Source organism: Octodon degus, unplaced genomic scaffold (genome assembly GCF_000260255.1).
Source record: "Octodon degus isolate 3935 unplaced genomic scaffold, OctDeg1.0 scaffold00030, whole genome shotgun sequence".
NCBI lineage: Eukaryota > Metazoa > Chordata > Mammalia > Rodentia > Octodontidae > Octodon > Octodon degus.
This window is the reverse complement of record NW_004524606.1, coordinates 10,827,879-10,852,620: the sequence shown is the minus strand read 5'-3', so window position 1 is coordinate 10,852,620 and position 24,742 is coordinate 10,827,879. Positions and strand designations below refer to the sequence as shown.

The window sequence follows — 24,742 nt, the reverse complement described above, 5'->3', positions numbered from 1 at the left end:
TTTGTTCCTTCTCGTCATTTTGTGTAGCACTGTCCTCTGCCCTTTGTTGTAGATCTTTGCTGTAGTTATAACCTTCACACCTACTGAAGTTAAGGTGGAGTTCTACAGAGTTTGGACTTATCCAGCTGCGTCTGGCTTGGGTCTGCCTGCTGTGCTCAGCTCCTTCCTGCGGACCTGGACTAGGACTGGGTCTGGGGGCTCCCGGAACTCGGCAGAAAATCCTGACAAATTTAAGTTTTCAGTTAAAAAAAGTTTTTTAGCTCAGTGCGTCTTTAATTAATGGTTAACATAGTGGAAAAACCAGCTCACTTTAAATTCCTTATAATCAACCATGCAGATAATCCATATAATTTATTATCTTAAACATGTACATGTGTACATGTTTTATTCACATGTAATACTAGTATATATTGTACTAGTGTAATATGTCTTGTATTTTTAAATTGTTTACTCTGTATTTACAGATTAATTTCATGTTAGATTTTTGGGGACTTGATAAATACTACTTTTGATTTCAACCTAAGCAGACGACAATCAAGTATAAATTCGTTTTGAAGAGTTTATACATTCGACTACAAATACATAGATTATTACTTTTTTAGAAATCTTTATTATAAAACAATATAGATGTGATATATTTTATTTTTTGTTTTGTTTTACTTTATTTTATAGCCCAGCAAGGGCTGGGCATGTAATAGATATAACTTATAAAATTTATTGTTTTAATTATCTATCTCTTGTGATTTATAAGTCCTTTTGGAGATTTTTACACTAAAGTATGTTGACAGCATCTTGAAGCACTCCTTTATAATTGTTCTTTTTTTATAGCCAGGTTTTTGTGTTTTTCTGAGTGTAGACTTATTCCCATTCCCAATTTTTAAAAAAAATACTGCAGTTTTTAAAATATCCATGGGCCGAGGAGATAGCTCAGTAGAATAAACGCTTCTCTGGCAAGCACAAGGGCTTGAATTCCATCCCCATTTCCAAAAACAAACAAACAAACAAACAAAACATCCAGCTTATAAGTTAGGAGAAAACAGAACTTAATCATTACTGTAGCATTCTGTGAGATAAGAAAAGCCATGAAAATGATCGTATTTTTCACTTAGGATACCATTTTCAATTGTGATTAGTTTTCATTCTTGACTTTATTATAGCAGATGGTATGTTGACACATAACTGTACATAAAATACAACAGAGAGTGGCTGGAGGTGTAGCAGATAGAGCAGTTGCCTAGCTTGCATGAGGTGATGGGTTCTATCTCTAGTGTCAGTCAGTCACTGTGGAAATCAAAGAAAAGAGCTTGACCTCTGGAATAGGCTTACGTGGGTCCACATCTGGGCCACACTTCTTTCTGATTCTCAGGACTTGGCCAAGATACATTAAAATGAGGGTCTTAAAGGTCCCAGCCTGGGATGGGAGGGAGGTGGGCTGGGGAAGGGAAAAATGTTAAGATGTGATACAACCTTGTACCAACTCTCCACGATGAACGTAAACAGACATGTACTAATACATTTTTTTAAAAGCTAAGTTTACATTTTATAAATCCCTAAAAAATGATACCACCGTGGCAGGATGAGAAGTCGAGAAGCTGGAAGAGCTGTAAAACACTTAGTGCATGTCTGCAGCAAAGGATCCAGGAAGTTATCTTTGACTTTTTTTAATTTGAAAAAGATTTCAGTTTGTCCTGTGAAAGAGAGAAAGTAAAGTTGTAAAACTATTAGCTAGAAAATTCAGCTTCTCAAAGCAACCAATACCTGAATCCAGTTAACTGAGGCATAAATGAAACCTTTCACTCTGAGTTGTGCTTTGTCATGCTTTCCCCTAAGAATAACAATTTCTAGTCTTGAGCACAACATAGTGAAATTTCTGAATGTTTGTCCTAGAGTGAGAGGTATAGTATGAATGTGTTAAAACTGAGAGTGAAACTGAGGAACAAAAATTTTCTGGTCTTTCCAAAGGATGTTTTATCTTTTGCAGTAGTTTAAAATTAAAAAAAAAAAAAAAACTCTTTTAAGATTAGCATAGCTAAATGAAGTAACTTTCATCTTATTATAAGTGTTGGTACACATGCTAAAGAATGGTGTGTGTGTGTATGTGTGTGTGGCCTTCTTATGCTCCTTTTGGTGATGCTGTATGCTGAATTTCCTCATCATTCGTCTTTCTTTGCAGTGTGTTTGGAAGATTTTGCCTTTAACCTTAGCAAAATCAGCAGTACTAGCAAATGTAATACAAGTGGTATGTTGCAGTTAAGTGTGTGGTCAGCCTCCCTCATTCCACACCACTAACTTTGAGATGGGACCTTGAGATAAGGTTGGCCTGCTAAGTCCCCTCTGTTTAAAGAGATCACAGATGTCAAATACCCTTCTTTCATTAGGTGATGCTTCTTGTTTTATGGTAATTAGTAACTATGAAAAAAGTAAATACAGTGCTCAGACTTTCCTGGACATGTACTTGGGTTAATAATTTATATATATATTTGTGTGTGTGTGTGTGTGTGTGTGTGTGTGTGTGTGATAAGTTAAGATATAGTTTTAAAAAATGAAAGCCAGTCTGATCCAGGGTTACAGATACATGCACTGTTCTTTTTTCTTCAGAGCCGACTTCTTTGAAAATGAGGCAGTTGAGCAGATTTTGAAGTATCGTCCTTGGTGGTGTGATGCGTATTCCAAAATGGTGGCCTCCTTGGAAAACAGGCAGGAACAAGATCATGCTGGATTCGGTAAGAAGCACCAAATCAGGTTGATCTTTTAATTGTAAAATCTCATAGTGTACTGAGTTTACTGCCTTCTCTGTTGTGACTTTAATTGTGTCACAACATGAAAATATAATTTGGTTTCTTTTTTTTCTTTTTTTTTGCGGAACCAGGGATTTGAACTCAGACCTTTGCGCTTGCCAGGCAAGCGCTTATTCTACTGAGCCATCTACCTGGCCCTGAAAATATAATTTGGATTGCTAACTTTGGAAATGAGTTCTTCATCCTTGACTGAAAAATACATTATTTGACTTTTGGGTTGGAAAAAAAAGTATATATATATGGCTAGGAAATACTGAGTGCATTAATTCATTTTTGCTTTTTAAAATTTTTGTATTTTATTACTATGTGGTGTTTGCAGTGCCTAGTGATCACATTTCCTGAGGGAGCTGGTGCGTGCTTATAGCGCAGCTCAATTCTTATTCCACCCTCTTCTTCTCTCCCTCTTCCCCTCCCCCTCCCTCCATCTCTAGTCCCTTCTTTTTTGTAAGAGCTCTTTGTCCGTACTTCCCATTAGCTTTTATTTTGCTATGTATTTGTGAAAGTTAGTATGCCTGACTTATTTCACTTAACATTATAGACATGGTGCATCCATTTTTGTTCTTTTGAAGTACGTTTTCATTTAGAGCAATTGGAATCCTCTTAACATTTTCTATTTATTTTTAGTAAATTTAGGGATATTAACATAGGACATTGGTAGTTTAATAATGTGCTTGAGAGGGGTGAGCATCCCTCTGTGGTTGGGACATTTGAGTATCATTGTTTGTGGGAGAAGACCAGTTCTCTTTCTCTTCTCTGTACAATAAGTTTGATATGGCCTGCCCAGTTTTTTTACAAGCAGTTTTATGAAGAAGCTGGACTCAGCTGTCCTCATATCCATGCCTCCCAGAGGCTGGGTAGGCTGACTTGTTTAATGAAAACTAAGCCTGAGAGTTTCATGAACTGCAGGAGATGACTCTGCCCTATTTTACAGTAGGATCCTTTGTTGGGTACATGTGCTGTTAGGTGCAAAGTGGCACATTAAGTCAGACATGTTTCAAGTCGGTTAGGAATAAAGGTCTTATTGACACAGTGATTTGACTTATTGATATATTTAAAATATAAAATTTCACTGTTTAAATGAAAAGAATACATACTCATTCTGAAGAATACTAATGAAACACAGATTCTTCCTACCCCAAGTCCTCCTCCTTAAAAGTAACTGTTGTTAATAATTTAAGGCTTTAACACATTTTTGTTTGCAGTGCTAAGGATACATCATGGTAAGCAAGTAATGTACCACTGAGCTACATCCCTAGGTCTGTGTGTGTGCGTGCACATGTGAGTGTGCAAGTACACACACACTCAGGTCCAATGCGAGGCTTTGTGCAGGATAAGCATGCACTCTACAGCTGAGCTGCACTCCCAGGCTGGGGCACTTTAAAAATATGTGTACATCTAAATATTTGCCTTAAGAATTTATATACAGAGATTCACATTGATTCGTTCTTACCTTGCCTTTTTTTTTGTGAAGTTGAGATGAATTTTTTTTTTTTTTTTGGCTGGCTTGTTGTGCCTTAAGGGCAGGTCCGATAAGGCTTGAGGATCTGGGGATCCAACCACAGTATCCTGAGCCTGACTGTTTTGCGTAAGCAGGCACTTATACAGCTGAGCTAATGGGCAGGCCCTCTACCTTGCTTTTTTCAGTTTACAATTGATAGGCATTTGGGCTGTTCACTGTTGATGAATGTTGGGGTCGTTTGCAGTTCCCTGTTGTTGAGGCCCATGTCATGGCCCTCTGATCATACGTGTGAGGTGACTCCAGGGTCTCTGTAGCATCGATTTGTTTTTTTCCCTCTGCATAGTAGTGGAATTGCTTATTAGCTTTTTTTTTTTTTTTTTTTTTTTTCAGAGCATAGTATAGAGTTTGTTACTTAACAAGTACTAAGTAAATATGGAAAAATAAGTATTGAGGTAATTATTTAATGGTCAAGTTTTGTTAATGTTTAGGTGATTTCTACCAGGTCAAAAACTGCTACTTTAATCTTATACAAAATAGATAATTGGTTCTGTTGCGTAGTAGAAATTCTTGATACATTTATTGTTTTCAGCAAACCCTGGGTTTATATTTAAGACCTTAGAAAGTTCCTACATAACATTGGCAAATTTTCAGATACAGAATTGCTAACATAATTCATGTAATAAACTCTGTATGATATGTAGACCTCAGCGAGTTCGTATAAACTTGAATCCTGAGGTATATCAAGTAGCCTGAATCAGTTTCCTCAATTTTTGTGCAATATGAGTCAGTATGGGAGGAAATTGGCAATCGTGTAGTTGAGTTTTCTGTCCACCAGGGTGAGCTAGTTGACCCCCAAAATCAAAAAAGGCATTACCTTTGATTTAAATTCCAACTTGCTCTCTCTTTTGATAAATGAGACCTTGTTCTGGGTCCAGTTTTCTGTGTCAGCAGTGCTTTGAGTTACTTCTCTCTGTAATTTTAACAGGAGATTAAGCCAGTGGTCCATCCTTTTAACTGCTGGCGCTGCTGACCTTTCATCTGACCCACAGCTTGTCACCAGGCTGTGCTTCAGGCAGATTCATAGTTGGTGAAGCCGTTGTGGAGATTCATTCTAAAAGACACCTTTAGAAACAGCAAGGGCATGTGATGTAAGGTGGATGAACTTGAGCTGTATTGATCAGAAAGTACCTTCTCTCACGTGCCAACAGGGAGGTTAAGCAGATGATATGAGCAAAATACTGGGCTCCATCACACACAAATGATATGATCTTGCAAATTTGGAAATCTGTGGAAATCCTACACATACCTCAGAGTTAGCCTGAGAAGAGAACGAGGCAATGTGTGTAAAATTCTTAGTGTGTTGTGAATGTTGGGAATTATTACTAGGACAAAGTCAGTAGTAAGAGAGCCAGCTATTGCTTCTGTGTTAAATAATCATTTTTAAAAAGCTTTAGCAGAAAATTCTTCATTAATAATTTTTTTGTCATTTGTTTTTATTCAAATGTTTCAGACACCCAGAATTGGAGGAATAAATTACAGTATATTGAATTGGGTAGGATAAAATGTGAGAGAAAAGAAATTAATCAAGAAACAAACGTTGAAATTCTGTTTACCCAGGGTCTGTGATACTCCTCCTCCTCTTCTTCCTCCCCCCTTCTTCCTCCTCCTCCCCCCCTTCCTCCTCCTCCTTTTTCCTTGTCCTCTGCCTCTCGTCTTCTTCCTGTTTATATCAAAGCAGTGAGATGTTGCCTCTGGAGCAGGGCAGGTGAAAGGTGCGTCTTTGATTCATGCTTTGTCCTAAAATATTCACCTTCATCATTTCAATTTTAGATAAGCTCTAGGCAATAAACTTAGCTGTGGTCTTCGCTTGAATTTTGCTTATTGTCATATCTATCATAGTCCTTCACTATACCCAGGAGGTTATCATTAGTGCCTTGAGCTTTGTAGTGAACCAGATTCTCCTCCCCATAGGCTTGTGCATGGAGGTGTTAAATGTTACGCTCCTCAGAGCACTAGGTTCACGAGGATGTGCTCACCACAGTTCCCATGTGGATTTCAGTGGTTAGTCTCAGCCTAAGTGTCTTGGCATGGAATTGCTTATTACGACACCATATAACATTTATAGCCCAAGAACTTCCTAGCACGGACATCCTGTTTGGCACCAGCAAGCCCTTCAGTGTTGGTAGTGATAGCTGTCAGTGTCAGCTGTGAAAACTGTGGTACTGTGCAGCTGCCCACTTGGGCTCAGGGTTTGGATATAGTGCATTGTCTTTGATGCTCTTGCTGTTTCTAGTAACTATACACTGTAATAGACAGATAGGTTTTACTCTGAGAGGAATCAGATTGTGGATGATTGAATTGTTGGCCAGGCTAGACAAGGGGGTTGGGGACGGGGATTTAGAGAGGAAGGAAAACTAGGAAAAGTTTGGGAGAAAAAACATCTACCTCATCACCATCTTTCAATTTTGATAGGCACTCTTTTGCAGACCTCAGACCTATTGGTGCATTGTTAAAATTGGGAGGTAGTTCTGGAATATTTGCTCCAAAATGCTAGCACACTAGTTTCCTCCTCAAATATATTAAGCTTTCAGCTAGTTTTTGTTTCATTATAGATTATTTTTGGAAGTATAATTAACCGAAACGTTGAGAACTAGGTAACAGAACTGCTCTGTAGTGTAGCTAAGTCATACAAATGCTTGACAGATGCTGCTTGTGGTGGCAGTCAGCCAAGGATTGTTGGCACTGAATCTCTAGGTATTTCTAGTACTGCTGCTCAGTATTGTGTGCAGACCTCCCTGAGCTCCTCTGTGGGTGATGTAATCTGTAGCTCTGCTAAAAACGGCCTTAGGGGGCTTAGGTTTTATTTCTCTAGTGATTTCATTTATTGTTATTTATCCTCTGTAGTTTCTTCAATTTCAAATTCTGAATGTATTTATGTATTATTAGTTAGCTAAGTAGACCAACATGGAACTTAAAAATGCTCAGAAAAAGTTGATTATATTATAGTTTAGATCTAAAATATCTCCTGAGAGTCTCAGATTTGGAGGTTAGGCCTGGGGGAGGGTCCCTGGGGGCAGAACTAGGAAGGATGTGCCCTTAACGCTGGCTCCGTCATTCTGTCTGCTTCCTGGCTGCCATGGTGTGGGGGACTTCCCTCCACCACACTATTCTACCATGCTATTTTTGCCTTGGTGTGCTCCAACCCTAGAAGGAACTAAAATAAACTCCTTGAAGTTGTCAGTGGTAAATATTTTGAGAACCAAAATAAACTTCTTTCCTTTAAGTTGTGGATGCTCAATGGCAGGGAAGTGACTAATTGGTACTTTAAGGAAAACTTAGAAACACCTAGCATCCAAGAATTCAGAAAAGTATAGTCAAACTGGCTATTCTTAGGTACACAGTCATTGAAAGTGACATATAATGTATGGGCACCCTTAAGCTGCGGAGATAGCTCAGTAGCATAGGCACCTGCCCGGCAAGTGCAAGGTCCTGGGTTCGATCTAATGCACCTATGGACACCTTGCATGGGGGGAATGTAACATTAGAACCTACAGTACCCAGGTTGACTTTTTCCAAGTTGTCAGTTGTACACAGGTGTGATTACTTAAGTGTGAAGGCAAAAAGACAAGAAAGACTTGTCAGTTGAGTTCAGTGGTTCTGGGTACACTTGCTTTGAGGTCTTCATTCGTCAGCTAGGGTATGCAGGCTTTTCTCTAGTGAGATAATCTTATCGTGAACACCTGGCACTTTCCTAGAAGGTCTGAAAAATGATGCTTAGGGGAATACCACCTCAACTCTTGTTGCTAAATGCAGGGGGCATTAAAATACTTCATTAGGTGTACTTTCTTCATGGAGAATTTCCTTTGGAGTTTCTTTAAATTGCATGACTTGAAGTGAACTGAGAGCTTTTATTTAAATTAAGGAATCTTTAGATTAGTTCTTTAACGAGGCAGTCAACATCAAGTTTATCATTTTAAACGTTGGTCTTTATAGAATGCTTCACTTGGCACCTACCTATATTATTAAGTTTAAAAAATACACAAATCTTTATCTTATTCATCAAGAAATTAGAAGCATTTTAAGAATTGTCAATTACGTAAGCACCAAGTATACAAGTATATCTTCTTTTTTCTTATGTAAGATTGCTTATGTTGAAAAATACGTATATAAGCCTATTTCAAATAAGCCTATTTCAAAGCCTCGGACTGTGCATTCAGCTAAGTGGTAAAGCACATTCCTAGCCTGCACGAAGGCCTAGCTTCAGTCCCCAGCACTACCAAAACAAAGCAAAATGAAACACATACACCCCTGTTTGTTTGAGGGTTTTTGGCATTAGTTTAATGAGTAAAATATTGCTTGTAGCAATTTAAAATAAATATATTTCAGAGCCTTACATTCCCACCAAGGACAGGCTAAAAAAACCAGTGAAACTGGAAGCCATTATTAAAAAAAAAAAGTTAGGCTTAGGGGTTAAGAACAGAAGTTTAGAGAATTTGAATAGGGCTCTATTAGTTAGCTTTCCATTCCTATAACAAAATACCCAACACAATCATAAAAAGAGGAAAGGTGTATTTTTTCCTCATGGTCTTAAAGATTTTAGCCCATGATCCATTGACCTTGTTGCCTTTGAGTCTGTGTTGAGGCAGCAGCAAGCTATAACAGAGGTGCATAATGGAGAAACCATCCATTCCACCATAGACAGTATGTGAAAGACTGAGAGGAGGAGGCTGGATTCCCACAATCCTCTTCAAGGGCTCACCTCCAATGACGACCTCCCATTAAGTCCTAGCTTTTAAAGGTTCCACATACTCCTAATAGTGCTAGGGAATAGAGACCAAGCTTTTATTAGGTGGGGTTTTGAGGGACACTTATCTGGACCAAGTGCCAGATTGTGATGAGCAGAAAGAAAGTCTTGTTGAGTAGAACCAGAAAAAGACTAGGTAGCTAGCCTTCTACCCAGAGACTGGCTTGGGCATGTTGAAAGGGCATTTTAACAATTTTTCACCTCCACAGAGGTGGCAGAGGGAGCCATGTGTTTTTGCGTGGTCTTCCTTCCTTTTAGTAAGAGTTACAGCTGAGTGACTGACCAATCACTGAATGCAATTCCTGTCCCTCCTTGCAACTGGCAGCATTCTTGTATCGGAGTTCTGGCTGATGGGAAGTGATGTGTGCATTTCCTGGAATAAATTCCAGAGAACTAGGAGCTTGCCATCCATCTCTTGATGTTGTTGACTTAGAAAATGATAAAAACTCCAAAAACCTATCTTGAACCCATAGATAGAAGTCATAGGATGGGAAAGCTGATGCCACCCAGATCTGAACCGTTAGGAGAGCAGCATGAGAGAGACTAACTTCTGTCTCAATTTAAGCCACTGCCTATTGGGTGTTAGGGAAGCATGGGTCTCTGTTCTAGCAAGTTAGCCTATATTTATCTGAGTATAATGAATGATTCTAAAACCTGGAGGAAAAGTTTTAGAAGCTATTTCGACATGAAACACTAGAAATGGAAACAGGATGCACTTACTTCTTCAAATGAGTTGAAAAACTTTTTAAAGAAATTTGAAGTGTTCCTCTGATAGGGTTGGAAGGAAAATTGCAAATTACTTTGCAAGATGAGAGACTGACAACACTACTCTTTAGCCTTATCTGTATGAGTAGATGCTTAGGTTCCTTTAAAAATTGCCCAGAGATAAATGCTGGACAGCGTTTTACTTGTAATAGCTAGGAACTGAGCTATTCATGTTTTTAGCTGTCATTTAGAGCAAATCTTGCTCTATGTTTATGGATACCGAGATTATGAAGATCTAGTAATGGTCAGCGTGAGAAGATACACAGTTGAATAGAATATCATGTTATGTAATTTTTTCTTTCTTTCTTTTTTTTTGGCACAAGGTCTTGCTGCATAGTGCAGGCTAGCCTTGAACTTGCTAGCCCAGACTACCTTCAAACTCAGATTGGTCCTCCAGCCTCAGCCTCCCAAGTGCTGGGATTACAGGCCTTGCTACCACGCCCTGCTGTTATGTGAAATTTTGTCTCTAACTATAGGAAGACTTGATGTAAGAGGCTAATTGATGATAGTTTGCCTACATTTTAGAAATCAAGACAAACTTAGGAACTGTAGGCTTACACTTGCCTTTATGTAAAAAGCTTATTTATAGTAAGTTTGCACTTAATAAGTATAGCACTTATGAGTATTTCAACTTACTGTTTTGTACCAAGTAGCCAGTATTTGGTAAAATGGCTGATACATAAAAATAAATAACCAGGAATTTGTGATGCACACCTGTGTTCCTATCTCTTCAGTGTCCCAAGTACAAGGCCAGCCTGGGCAACTTAGACCCAGTCTCAAAAATAAAACAAGAGCTGGAGATATAGCTGGGGATATAGTGGAAAGCTTGCCTAGTACGCATGACGCCTTGGGTTCAGTTCTCAATATCACTAAGTAAAGAAATAAATCTTTTTCTGTTTTATCAAGAAGTTCTAAGGGCCGGGGAGACGGCTCAGTAGAATAAGTGCTTCCCTGGCAAGCGCAAGGACCTGAGTTCAATCTTTGGTTCCGGAAAAAAAAAAAGTAAGAACAATAATCCCTGCTTTAAAAAATAAAAATAAAATAAAACAAACATAAAAATTAAAAAAAATATTGTTAAAAAAAGAAGTTCTAAAAAGAAAACTTCTGAGCAAAAGAAATGTACAAAGTACCGTGTTTACCATGATGACAAAACCCCAAAATACTTTGAAGTAATTCTTAGCAGGGAAAGCAACTGATCTATTTGAAAGAGTTGGTCATTAATATAGCAAGAAAAAGTGGATCACCGAACAAATTGTGGTGGCCCAATTAACTGTGCAGACAGAATAAATGAAATCTTAAAATGTGAAAAAATGACTTCCAGGTGGATGAAGGTTTTAAACAGGAGTTGAAACAACAAATCTTAAAGAGACTTTTGTTTATAATTCAGGGGAGAGAAACATTAACCAAAGCTCTTAGTCCAGAATCTGTTTTTTTTTTAAAAAGATAGCTTCTTAGTTACTCTTCTCTTGTTGCTGGGATAAATACCTGACACTCAAAATGAAGGAAGAAAAGATTTATTTAGCTCACAGTTACTGAAGGTTTCAGTCCATACTCGGCTGGCTCCAAGGCAGACTGGCACATGGGAGAGGGCAGCAGTTTATGGTGGTGGCAAAGAGCAAGAGCAAACGGGAGGAGTAGTGGCAGCAATGACTACAGAGTGTCTCCCTGAAGTTGCATTCAGGCTATCTGCCCCAGGCTGGTATAGCACTCTCACCCATAATCTCAGTAGTACTAAAACCCAAAATCCCAGTGGATCATGATTTAATCTCAAAATCTAGAAGTCCGCTCCATGACTGAGTGAGGCTTTTGGGGGACAACTAGACACAGACCATAACAGATGGATAAACTTATCAACATAAAAAATAAATACTTCAGTAACAAAACTTAGCATAAACAATGTCAGTGTCCCTAGAATAGAATTAGAGGGGTGGTTAGAATTTCTATCTCTAATATGCCAAGAGTTCTTAAGAATGTGAAAGTCATCCAACAGAAAAAATGGCAGAACATATTCCAATAGCTTATTCTCAGAAAAGCAAATTCAGGCCAACAGAGACTGAAATGATGCTCAGAGTTTAGCAGTGAGAGAAAAATTTATAAAAAATTAATACAACCTATCTTCATGATTTCACAGTTGTTGTGCATCAGCGTCCTGGCCCTGTATCCTCTGCTTAGGGTATTAGAAGGCTGTGGCCAAATATTTTGTTGTTTTTTAAAAAGTATGTGTTTGGTAATTGCATTCCTTTCTGCAGCCCATGACCTCTTCAGACTCACATAATTGTTGGCACCCTGTTGTTCCTTGATGTTACAGAGCTGAGGCCCCTGCTTTGTTGCTGGCTGGCAGTGGGGGCCAGCAGCAGAGCTTTGCATTCTCTGCAGGTGCCTTGACGCCTCCTTCTCAGGCCACTTTACCACATGGCATCTTATTTATTCAAAACTGTCAGTTAGGATCTTGCTCTGGCTTCATAGTGATGGCAGGGGCTGGCATATCCCTGTGTCCATAGTGCTTTGGACAGAAGCAGGACTCAGGTGCATCCTGTGTGGTAATGTGACTCCTTGGTGGTCGTCCTAGAATTTTGTTTACCACAGTCACTTTAAATCCATAAAGCTGGAAAGTAGTGGGGAGAGAAAGCTACCCCCTTTAGTACCAGGCAAGGTGGGAGACATGGTTAGATAAGGGGGCTTCTGTCCAAAGGAGAGTTAGTGTAGCCTTTAAGTAAACCAGGTGAACTTTTGAGCCAATAAATCTATTCTTGGGAATCTTTTATAGAAATAAAGCTCCCAGTATCCAAGGACATACAGCAAGGACATTTTTTGTAGCATTATTAGCAGTAGCAGAGAAGTAGAAGCGAAGCGAATGCCCATCAGTAGGGGGAGTGGTTGGACAGAGTATAGTGCATTACAGCCTGTTCTACTTCTTTCTGAAAATTAGCCCCAGACCATGTGTGTGCCTCGGGGATGCACCAGTGCCTAGGGAGAGGTGTGTGTGTGTGGTGACCACGCCTGGGTGTGGAGAAGCCCTGGCGTGATCTGTACTAGATTTTTAATATGGGGAGACTTGGTGAAGATGAAGGTGAAAAGGCGATGCGAAGTAAGTGATGAAAAAGCCTCAACCATGTTGCAAAGGAACTTTCTTTTCTTATAAGTCTAGTATGTGCGATCTAGTCACATCTGTGCATTTATATGAAACTTTATATAGATAAAGAATAATAAATATTATACCCTTAATACTGATTAATAGATGGGAATGTCCCAGTACCTGTATATAGAACTTTGAAAGTGTATAGTATTTTCCTAGTGCTTTGTTTGGGATTCCTGCTGTCAGAATGTATTTATTATCTTTATTTTAAAGTCAGTAACCATGACATTTAAAAACCACAGAGCAGTGTAGCATGGGGGGATGCTAAAATGAAGAATAACTATTGTTTAGAAATGTCTCCTTTATTCCTGCTAGGATTGGAGCAGAAGTATTGCCCTTACTAAAGTTGTGAAATTTTTATATTGCTTATATATACAGTTAGATAGAAACTTTTAGTTTCTATATGCAGAATTCTAACTTTGGCAGAGCTGCTTTGGCAGTATTACAATACTGAGTGAGACACTTAAATTTTAAATGCATTTTCTTCTAGTGTCTTTTTCTGAGGAAGAGAAATATCAGCTGCGAAAATTTGTCAATAAATCTTACCTGCTAGACAAGAGAGCTCACCAGCAAGTATACTACAGTTTAATTGATATCCTTCTGGCCTACTGCTACGAAATCCAGGTTACCGAAGGAGAGAGGAACGTAAGTGCAAGTGTGCCTATGTGTCCCATGAACCACCGTGCTAGGGATGCCACAGGACGGGCGGCTCTCTTGTCCAGAGCAGGGCCTGATGGGATTCATGACTCTGTGGATGCCCAGGGAGGAGGCGGGAGGGGTGGAGGGGTCGTGGTGGCAACCAGTGTCTAAACACAATACTTATGGGGTCTTTTCTTCTTGTCACTTGGCATTTGCCACTACAGTCAGCAAAGTGGGGCTCTTTAAGGAAGGAAAGCTGAGGACAGGCTTGCCTGAGCCCTCCTCTCACAGGCATAGAAGGTTGTGTCATGTGACCCCTGACATTGCCAAGGGTGTTGACTGCCATATTCATTTGTATTCCTTTTCTAAGCCACTGAGCATCACATACAAATTACAGCATTGTACCTAGAGAAAAGGTAGAATTTACCTACCTTCTCAATTCATGAGGTGTGCTATTAAAAAACTGTAAATCAGATTTTTAAGAACTCTTTTGCTTTTAAAAAGTTACAAAGTTAAATCCTTTTGTGAAATAAATTTTAAGTGATCTTTTAAACAGAATATATTGGCTTTACTGTGTCTCGTAAACCATATTTGATTTTTCAAACAAAGAGTTTAGCTTCTTTCTCACCTGTATGACTGATGGTATGTTCCAGAAGAGTGGAAAAAAGTTTTTATTAGTGTGGCCCTGCAGCTGTTTATAATTGTGTGCTCAAAGAGCTTTAACCTCAGCATATGCTTCCCTATTGTTAAACTACAGAAGTACTGTAATTTATATCATTGTAAAGGGAAATACACACATGGAGAAAATAAAGTTTCCTGTCGTTTCACTATTCAGAAATAGCTGCTGCTAGAATGTGATAGATCTCTTTACAGTCTTCTATCAGTATGCACATGTGTGTATGTATGTGTATTTATACTAGGTCATGACAGTGTTGTTTAATCTGCTTTCTTCAGTCAACATGCTAGCACTAGCAAAACATTAGAGTTAGGATTTGATTTGTGGCCTTCTTTTATCTTCATGATTTTGAAAATATAAGACAGTGCGTGAGCTTTGCCTATGGCTCCAAACTGAGTACTAGTGAGGGTGTCAAGGAAATAGTAACCTGAAAATGCTGTTTTCATGCAGCTTTTGAAAACAGTATGGTTGGATAACTTGTTTTCTTTAACAGAAAAGTGCATCTGCATATTACTGAGTTGGTGGCATTATACTTGGCAGAATGTACCATTTTTTCTTCTTCACTTCGCATGTTTGAGGCTGTTTCACCTTTGAGAATTTCTCTAGCATGTTCTTAGTCTCACAAGTGTTCTCTGAAAGGCCAAGTTGTTGAGCAGTTATTGAAGTCCCTGGGCAGTTCTTGAATAGTAAGTAATAGTAGAGAGGGGTAAAAACAGCATCATTTCACTTCAGTTTCAAAGTTAGTTCCTAGTTGCTTTTACATTCTGGTATTCACATCATAGGAAACTCTTATTTTGTCAATCCCAAGTAAATGGGAATTTCGGTAGGATGTACATCAGTAAAAGCAATTCTTTTCCTACAGCCATAACCACTTCTTAGTGCTCCTGTGTACCACCACTCGTTTGGTGCTAGTTGGGCAGGGGCCGTGCCTTCTTTTCAGATGACTTTTCCTCTGAAGGTGATTGTTATGGTTTGTGTATAATTGTCCCCCCAAAGCCTCCTGCAGTCTTAGGGCGGCTTCTGGAGTTCGTGACTGATTACTGTGGGTGTGGATACTGCACCTGCCCTGGGGCAGGTAGTTTGCATTACAATGTAAGGGGGGGAAGAGAAGCTAGCTGCTTGAGCTGCTGCCACCCCTCCCTTGTGCTCTTGCTCTTTGCCTCCACCATGAAAGGTTGCCCTCTGCCATGTGCCCCCCTGCCTTGGAGCCAGCTGAGTGTGGACTGAACCCTCCAGTAACTGTGAGCTAAATAAACCTTTCCTTCCTTCATTTTGTGTGTCGGGTATTTGTCCCAGCAACAAGAGAAGAGTAACTGGGACAGTGATGATGCTTTCCTCCCAACACAGGTTGAGTCTGCATGGGCTATCCGAAAACTGAGTCCGACTCTGTGCTGGTTTGAGGTATGATTTCCAGTTGCAATTGCTTAGACTTTCATAGTGCAAACTGTCCATTTTCTGTTGTCATTACTTCACTTTGGATAATTCAAGCAATTCTTTGATTTCTTTTTTTTAAGTGGAAGCTGTATTACATATTTTTGGTTTTTGTCTCCAGTAAATTTATGATAAGCCAAGTAACTGTTTGGGTAATTGGAGAAAGGAAATACACTTTATAAGAAAAATGCAGGGTTGGGGAGATAGCTCAGTAGGCTAAGCACCTGCCTGGCAAGTGCAGGGTCATGAGTGTAATCCCTGGTACCACCAAAAAAAGAAAAAGACATTTTCTTGGGGGAGAATATGGGACAGACTTGGAGGTATGTTTGTAAATTGATACATCCTGGGGCTCAGAGCTCAGGCGGGAAACAAGTCTAGCTGAGAGTGGGCCCCCAGGGCCTGTGCTGAGCATTTCGTATCCATAACTTTACCTGCTCCCCCCAACAAGTTTGGAGTTTCCCACAGATGGGGAAACTTCAATCAGATAGCTTAAATAAACAGTTGGTATGTTTAGAGGTGATGCATAGTAATGATTGTTTTTATATGTTTTCCAGAAAATAGTTGTATGGGTCTCAACAAAAATATCAAAGGATGACATCTTTAAGTTTTCTAGTTTTGAACAAATTTGTACATCAAAACTTTAATTAAAGGTAGAATAATTGATAATTTTAATGTCAGTTATTACAGTATTTTAAGTTGTAAAACATCAAGGTCATTTCATGGCATCATTTGTTCAGTGAGGAGGAAGGATGTAAATAGGACCTGAAACCGTTCGTGAGAGAGCCTTCTCCCTGAGCGTGGTCCATGGAGCAGCAGCCATAGGCAGCAGCTTGTTAAGAAGACAGAAGCTCAGGCCCTAAAGGTACACAGGCAGAAGCGGGAGCTCCAGGAGGTGTGCATCTGTGTTACCACTGAGGGGGGCTTCTCTCCAGGCATCTCTTGGGCTTCTCATGTGGCCACGATCAGCATAAAGCAGGCAAAATAAAATTTTTGTTGTAGTTGTACCAATTCATTCGTTGAAAGTACTTGGTGATTAGATTGTGTTGTTGGACAGTTATTAAATCTACTTGAAAACTTAGCTGCTTATAATTTTACTATGAAATCTTTATAATTTTGAGATAATTGAGTATTCCCAAACATTTAATAGCTATATTATATTTCCGTAAGTATTTAAGTTGTTGCTAGAGTAGTTTGAAGCTCATTCTTTTTTTTGTGTGTGTGGCCAGCTCAGACCACCCTGGGAGTGGAGCTGGCGTGGCACGTGGTGCTAGGGATCGAACCGCTATCCCTGCACATTTGCCTAAGCAGGCACTTTAGATTGCTGAGTTATCTCTTTAGATACAAAATATTCTTTGTCAAATACTTAGAATGCTGGGTCTGGCTGTAGATCAGCAGCATGGTGCCTGCCTGACAAGCACTAGGTAGTCAGATTGAGTCCTCATACCAAAAAAAAAAAAAAAACAAACAAAACTTAGTGTACTAAGTCATCTCTCATACTCATTAAAATATGTGGAAATTGTCTTGTTCCTTTAGTATTAATTTTTTTACATATGATTTACATTTTTATACTTTGCTTATCAAAAACTAGTTAAATTGCATACAATTTTCTGTCTAGTGTATTTTGGGGGTGAGGGTTGTTGGCATTCAAACCCAGGGCTTTACATGGTAGCAAGCACTCTACCATTGATTCACACCACGAGCCCACATGTGTTTTTACTAAGTTTTAAATTGCTGATGATATTAGATACCTTTCAAGATAAAATACTTTTCCTCAGAAATCAGTTACAGTATTTTGTATAAGTCAAAGTAGAATACTAGAGTAATAGTCATGTATAGGTCGTGCTTAAAGCATATATTAAAAATTTTTGGGATCAGGCATGGTAGCACACATCTAATCCCAGCACTCAGAAGGCAGAGGAAAGAGAATTGCTGAGAGTGCTTTTTTTAATGTATTTTAGTACAGGGTCTACAAGGTCTCACTACATAGATTGGACTCGTAGTGATTCTCCTGTTTTGAGCCTTCTGAGAGCTGGGATGTGCCACCATGCCCCATCTTAATTGCAGTCTCTGCTCATCCTGGGGGAGGGGCTGGCACGGCTGCCAGAGATCAAACCCCAGCTGCTGCACTCTGCCTGAGCAGGCGCTTTAGTCCACTGAACTATCTGGCCAGCCGGCCCCTATTGCTGAGAGTTTGAGACCACCCTGGGCTACACAGTGAGTTCAAGGCCAGCCTAAACTACCTAGCGAGATCCTGTCTCAAAACTAAAACCGAACAAAAAACAAATAAAAAGTTTTTCAAAAAAGAAGGCAGAGACTTGTCTGTCAAAATACTTTACTAAATGGGTCTTATATATATCCTTGATCTTTTCCATCTTGAATAGCCCTCAAAGACAAAACATTTGAAACAGACATCGTTTAAAAAATATCTTTTATGTACATCTGTATTTTGCTAATGGGCATGTGCTTTAGATTATTTGTAATACCTAAGACTCTAAAACTTTCCTGCTGTATATGTGATATAAGGAGCTTTTGAGATAGGTCTGTATATAATGAGAAATTATGAGGACTGAGTTAAAATATTTTATTGTGAGGTATACAAAAAGAATCTCATTTTCTGGCTTTATATTTCTGTTCTGATTGGCTTCCTGATGATCTGAGTTTATTGTTTTTAATTGAAAATAGTTTCCTGTTTCATTGTGCACTTTAGTTTGTATAACATGTTTTATGGAAATGACATTTCACAGACTTGGACAAATGTTCATGAAATCCTGGTGGCCTTTGGAAGAAGAGTTTTGTGCTACCCACTTTATCGTCACTTTAAGCTGGTAATGAAGGCACACAGAGACACTGTAAAGATCCTGCAGCTGGGTAAGATATGCTTGCAAATTTGGTACTGAGAAAGTTGTAATGTTTAGTATGTGAAGACATAATTTTTGCTTTTTCTATATATAAGTAATGAAAATGATCAAATCTAAACCTGTCTCCCAGTGATATAAAATAATCATCCCTTTAAATAGACATGAGCACAGAGCTGTGATACTCTTCTAGAAGAAATGGCTAGGATAAATAGAGGAAATACACACAGTGTCCCAAACCACTTTATTTTGTGGTAGATTACTTTGTTCAATATTTCTTGGATGCCTATAGTTTTTAGGCACTATGGTAGGACTGTGAGTGTAATAATAAAGAAGATTGATAACTACTATGCTCTGAAGAAGTCAGCTTCATCAGAGGCAGAGATGATAGATAAGGAATTCAGCCAGCATAGAGTGAACCTTGCTCTGGGGGAAAATTAAGGGACATTTGGGAGGGACCTTGTCACTAGACTTGAATCTAGTGACAGTCCAGTGAAAGTTCAAGAAGAACTTTCAGAGAAAAGCACAGCTGCTCTGAGGAGTTTTGACTGTTATTAAATGCTGCCTGAGAAGATAAATACCTGCTAACTTTAAAGATGTGGAAGATCCAAGGTCTGAAACAATTTCCAAAGTGCCTATAATGGTATCATTAGAATAAGTGTATACTTTCTAAGGTGATGACTTTGAAGGGGGCACCATGCATTTGTGTGGATTAGCTTTGGACATGTGCTTAAAGGTTGTTCTCTGCATCTTAGGGTCATTCTTTCACCCTTACGAAATAAAATGTTTCTGGGAGCTTAGTTTTTATACTTCAGGATAAAAAGGGGAAAGAAGGGAAGTTGATATTTCTGTATTTAGGTGACTTTAGTGGCTTAATGGGGAGGATTCATCTTTTTTTTTTTTTTGTATTTTTAGGAAAGGGTCTGCAGGGTGTTCAGGGTCTCACTGCTAGATCAGACTTGTAGTGATCTGCCTGTTTACAGCGTCCAAAGAGTTGGCTGGATGCAGGCATGCGCTACCACGCCCAGTCTCAATTGCTATCTCAGCATGCCCTGGGGGCGGGGCCGGCACAGCAAGCCCAGGGATTGAACCCCTGGCCCTAGTAATCCACAAAGCTATTTGGCTGGCCCTGAGAATTCATCTTTAATGTTTGGTCTGCTTCAAGTTTTTTTCTTCTACTTGAAAGTTTTCTTACTGTATCCAGGGAAGGTTGTGTTTGAAGTAGATTCTTTTTAAAGTAGACAATAATTGTAAAAATGAATCATAGTTAAATGAAAGATGCCTCTTTATTCATCGAGTTGATTTAGAACAGCTGCATTTTATTGTGAAGGATTGTTGGTTATAGGATAAAAGAGCATTCATTGAGAAATCTATCTTCTTTAACTTAACAGAGGGAAGCAGACTAATTTTTTTTTTTGAGTGTTATTTCTTCTTGCCTTCCATACAAGATATTTCTTAAATTGTGAAAATTACCTTGAAAAATCAATCTACTATAAATGACTGATTGTTAGCTTGAGCTGCACATCACAATCTCTTTTTTATGTCACAGTAGATTATCTGGGCATTACTCATAGATTTAAACAGTGAGGATGCAGTTTGTGATTATCCTGTTGCGTTGTGGCTTGGAGAAGGGAAGCTGTAGGATAGCCTTCATGTGCACTTTGCCCACACACGCATGTGTGTGAACTAGAACTTGTAACTTTTTATTCTGGGACATAATCTAGTTCTCTGGGTTTTTATTTGAAAAGTAATCAGTTCTGTGATTGCATAACTGAAAATAAATTTGATTGCTTTGACTTATATGCTAATCAATTACTCAAACAGTTTTAGTGGGTCAGAATTGCAATTGAGACTTAACTTTTCATCATTATCACTCTGACAAGGAATAATCTTATGAGCTGTATTACGATAGCAACAGAAAACTTGAAATAACACCCTATAGGCCTTGATACTAAAAATGAATCTGAATCATCTCTGTGCCATACACAGTAGCTTCTGTGACTAATTTGGGCTGTGGTTAGTGCAGGAAGCTGGAATGTTTATAATTCATGCTGTAAACTGTGAAGATGACACACTGAGGGTTGCAGTCTCTGTACAGGTGGATGGCATAGGGATGCCATTATTGTCACTGAAGAGTCTTATTTGTTTGGACACCCCTTAATTTCAGTGGTGGTAGCTATAGCTTGGCATTTAGTGTTTTCCAAGAATAAATTCATGTCTACTTATAATTCAAAATCATAGCATTCAGTTTTTATTACAAAGGTCAGTATAGTGCTTCCATAGCTGAAAGTAATGAATAACTCATTTTTCTCCAAGAAAATATTGATCTTTAAATAGAATGGGCTTCCCAAACCAACATAAAATGCTTCAGAATCTGCAGAATATTTCATTATAACTGGTGGACTGAGATGGGGGTCTTCAAAGGGCTATGGCTTTGCATTTTCTGACTCCACAGCAGCCTTTACAAGAGTCCTTTACTCAATGGTTGACTCTGCTCAGGTCTCTGTGTCTTCCTTTCATCCTTCCCCTTTTCCAGAGGCTGTGTTCTCTTTTGTAGTTGCTTTCAGTTTACTGTAAACTCCTTTAAGGGTAGGAAATGCAGCTTTGCACCTTAAGTCCTGTAGTGCTCAACCGAGGCTTCATCATTCTTCTGGGGCACATGACTCCCCTCTTGTGTTTTGTCCCTGTTTAATCAGCAGCATTAGCTGTTGTCTCACTCACTTTCCTGACACTGAGTCAGAACTCCTGACACCTGCAGCTGAAAAGGAGAGGTTTATTCTGGATCCCAGGTTTTGGAAGGTTCAGTCTTAGCTGGCTGGCTTCAAGGCAGGAAGGCCACGGTGGCGGAATCTGGTGAGAACCGCTGCAAAGGGGAAGGCAGAGTCAGGGAAGGACCTGGACCCTCCCAGGGCACAGCCCGGGGACCAATCTTTTGGGAGGATTAATCCACTGATGCCGGGGCACCCCTGTACCCTGTACACCTGCCAGAAGCACTGCCACTGAACATTTGTGACCTTGGGGGACAATCTGGATCTAAACTACAACTGCCCCTTCCTTTTTCCATTCTTTTGTGAAGAATAGGTAGAATCCTTCATGGGAACATCTACTAACTGCTGTTAGTGAATTGGAAATAAAAGGAAAAGGGATGAAAAGAGAAGTGCTTCTCTAATATATTTCAGAAGTCTTGTTCTACTTTGAAGTGACAAGTCTTATAGTTTAAAATTATTGATCATAGGGGCCGGGGAGATGGCACAGTAGGATAAGTGCTTGACTGGCAAACGCAAGGATCTGAGTTCAATCCTCGGTTCCGCAAAAAAAAAAAAAAAAAAAAAAAAATTATTGATCATAAATTATTTATGCAATTTACTGAGTGTTTGTACTGATACCTGTATCTTCTTAATTTTATGAGGTATTCTGCATCCCACTTCTGTTGGAGGGTCTTACTGTGTTGAGCTGGGAGGGAAACAGCAGCTTAATTTTCTTTCACTTTTCGTTTTGAGCTCATTCTGATTTTTCTTTTCTTGGATTGAGAGTATAGCTCATGTCTCTTATAATAGATACTCTATAACTTTTTCTATCACTTTGGATTACAAACACGTTTTCTCATCACTTCTAGTTGCAAAACGTGTCTGTTTTATTTTATTTATTTTTTTCCATAATTTTATTGAGAAACAAATAGCAATGAGACAGTTTCAAACCAAATCGGTAGGACAGTTTCAATAATTAACACATTGCATACATTCTTCCTAGTGTTTATTTGCTGTACAAGATCCAGACATGATATCCTATTTACAAACACTATTAGAACAAATCCCTCTATTCATTAAGAGAATGTAACTATCTATAATAATCATTTTGAATACAGAGATACAAAATGGACATTCATCTGTATCTCCTTTTTTGTTTAGTTCCTTTTTTGTTTAGAATATTGTTTTAATATTCTAAAAGAGTCCAGTAGTCCATAATAGTATTGGGTCATCCGCTTCACTGGCAATGTCAGAAATTGTTGACTTGAGTCCCCTACAGCTCAACATAACACCATGGTTTTAATTCTTATACTTCATTTTTATACTTTGCTGCTTGATGGTTAAGACCAAGATAAAGCAAGACCTATGCTATAAGAGTTGTAGCTTTTGGATTTGATAAGGTCAGTGAAATCCCCTCAGGATTTATCCTGAGATCCTATACCTCGGATTGTAGATCCTTTGTCAATGTCAGCCATGTGGATGAGTCAGGGCCATTGCTTGAGCAATGTGCTCTCTGTGAAAGGCTGAGAGAATGTTTTCTCTCCATGTGACTCTCCTTAGGCACACTCTACATCATCGATCACTTTCCTCTATGGCCCTATAATCTCCTTGATCAGAAAATTTGGGACACTATTGAGTTACATGACATCACAGTACAAGTTCTCATATGTCCTGAGTCTTAATTGACCTTGGAAGGCTAGGGCCAAAATGTTAGCTTTTCTTGCAGCTCTCCTTTTTCTCTAATTTTGGTCTGCACACTTAGGTTGTTAACCGTCCAGAAGAGAAGCTTATTGTTATTACCATACAACCTAGGCTGTTAAGCTTAACCTCACTATCTGTCTGCATATCAAACATCTTATGCATAATAAGGAACAGGTATTTTTCATCAAGTATTGATATGTTGAACTTTAAGTCCCTACAGAATATGATGAAAAAACATTAAAAAAATTAAAATATATTTTAAAAATAGGCATAAAGAATTATATAATTCTTATGTTTACACATAAGACCAGAAATCTAACCATATACAACCTTGTAGCAGGATAGTCCCACAACATTCCATTTCCTGTCTCCTGCCTTCATTCACCACCCCCTTCTTTTTGAACAATCATCTACCCAAGAGACAGCATGGCAGCAACTGGCATGTCATGACAAGCAGCCTGTATTCAGAAGACCAGAATGACAGGCACTCCAACCATGAACCTACTATTACAAATTGCCATCTTCAGTGCTGTTGCTTAGTTCACAGGTGTCAGTATATATACTTAGTCACAGTGGGAATCTTTCCAATTAACTGCTAGATTCAAAAATCTTCTGAAGATTCTCAGGATCATTGCCTTACCCATCTTCTACATATAACAGTATGGCTTGCCACTGTTGTGTTTCCTAGCTCTTCTCCTTTCCCTCTCTTAATTAGTTAGTCCTCAAGTTCTTGCTTTTCTTTTAGTTGTATTATACCTTTCTTTTTGTATTTCTTCTTTTTGTTTTTATACTAGGGAAACTATACGATATTTACACATATGGGTCTGGTTTATTTCACTTAAGAGTATATCTTCAAGTGGCATCCACTTCAATATAGAGGCTTCGAGTTTATCATTCTTTATAACTGAGTAATACTCCATTGTATAAAAAGACCACATTTTTTAAAATCCATTCCTCAGGTGATGGGCATCTTGGTTGTTTCCAAGATTTGGCTATCACAAATTGTGCTGCTATAGACATAGGCACACGTATATCACTATGATATGATATTTTCAGATCCTCCGGGAAAATTCCCAGTAGAGGAATAGCTGGTTTAAATGGGATTTCCACTCCAAGTTTTCTAAGGAGTTTCCACACTGATTTCCATAATGGTTGTACCAGTCTACATTCCCACCAGCAGTTGAGTAGGGTTACTTTGTCTTCACAGCCTCTCCAACATTTGTTCTTGGTTGATTTCTTTATGATAGCCATTCTTTCTGGGGTCAGATTATATCTCAATGTTGTTTCAATTTGCATTTCATGATGGCTAGTGATGTAGAGCATTTTTTCATATATTTATTTGCTTCTTTGATTTCATCCTCTGAGAAGTGTATGTTCATCCCGGATGCCCATTTCTGGACTGAGTCTTTAAATTTTGGGGCCCTTGTGTTTTGTAGTTCTTTATAAATTCTAGAGAGTAGACCTTTGTCTGAGTACTTATTTGTCATGATTTTATCCAAATTTGTGGGTTGCCTTTTCACTTTGTTGGTAATTTCTTTTGACATGCAAAAACTTCTCAGTAAGGGCAGGTCCCAGTTGCTAATTCTTTCAAGTGTTTCCCATGCGATTTGATTTTTGTTCATGATCTTTTTGCCTACCTCTATGTCTTCAAGAGTTCCTCCTACTTTCTCTTCCAGGAGATTTAGTGTCTCTGTTTTAATGTTTAGATGTTTAATCCATTTTGACTTAAGT

At 38.8% G+C, this 24,742-nt stretch overlaps 1 protein-coding gene across 1 annotated transcript in view; it reads left to right on the top strand.

Annotated features, from left to right (window-relative positions):
- Positions 1-24,742, top strand: part of Shq1 (SHQ1, H/ACA ribonucleoprotein assembly factor) — a 121,473-nt gene that overhangs the window by 23,305 nt on the left and 73,426 nt on the right. The window contains exons 6-9 of the mRNA XM_004629545.3: positions 2,599-2,723; positions 13,453-13,607; positions 15,625-15,678; positions 18,453-18,576. Coding sequence (XP_004629602.1) covers positions 2,599-2,723; positions 13,453-13,607; positions 15,625-15,678; positions 18,453-18,576 — 458 coding nt within the window. The remainder of the gene's footprint in view (positions 1-2,598; positions 2,724-13,452; positions 13,608-15,624; positions 15,679-18,452; positions 18,577-24,742) is intronic.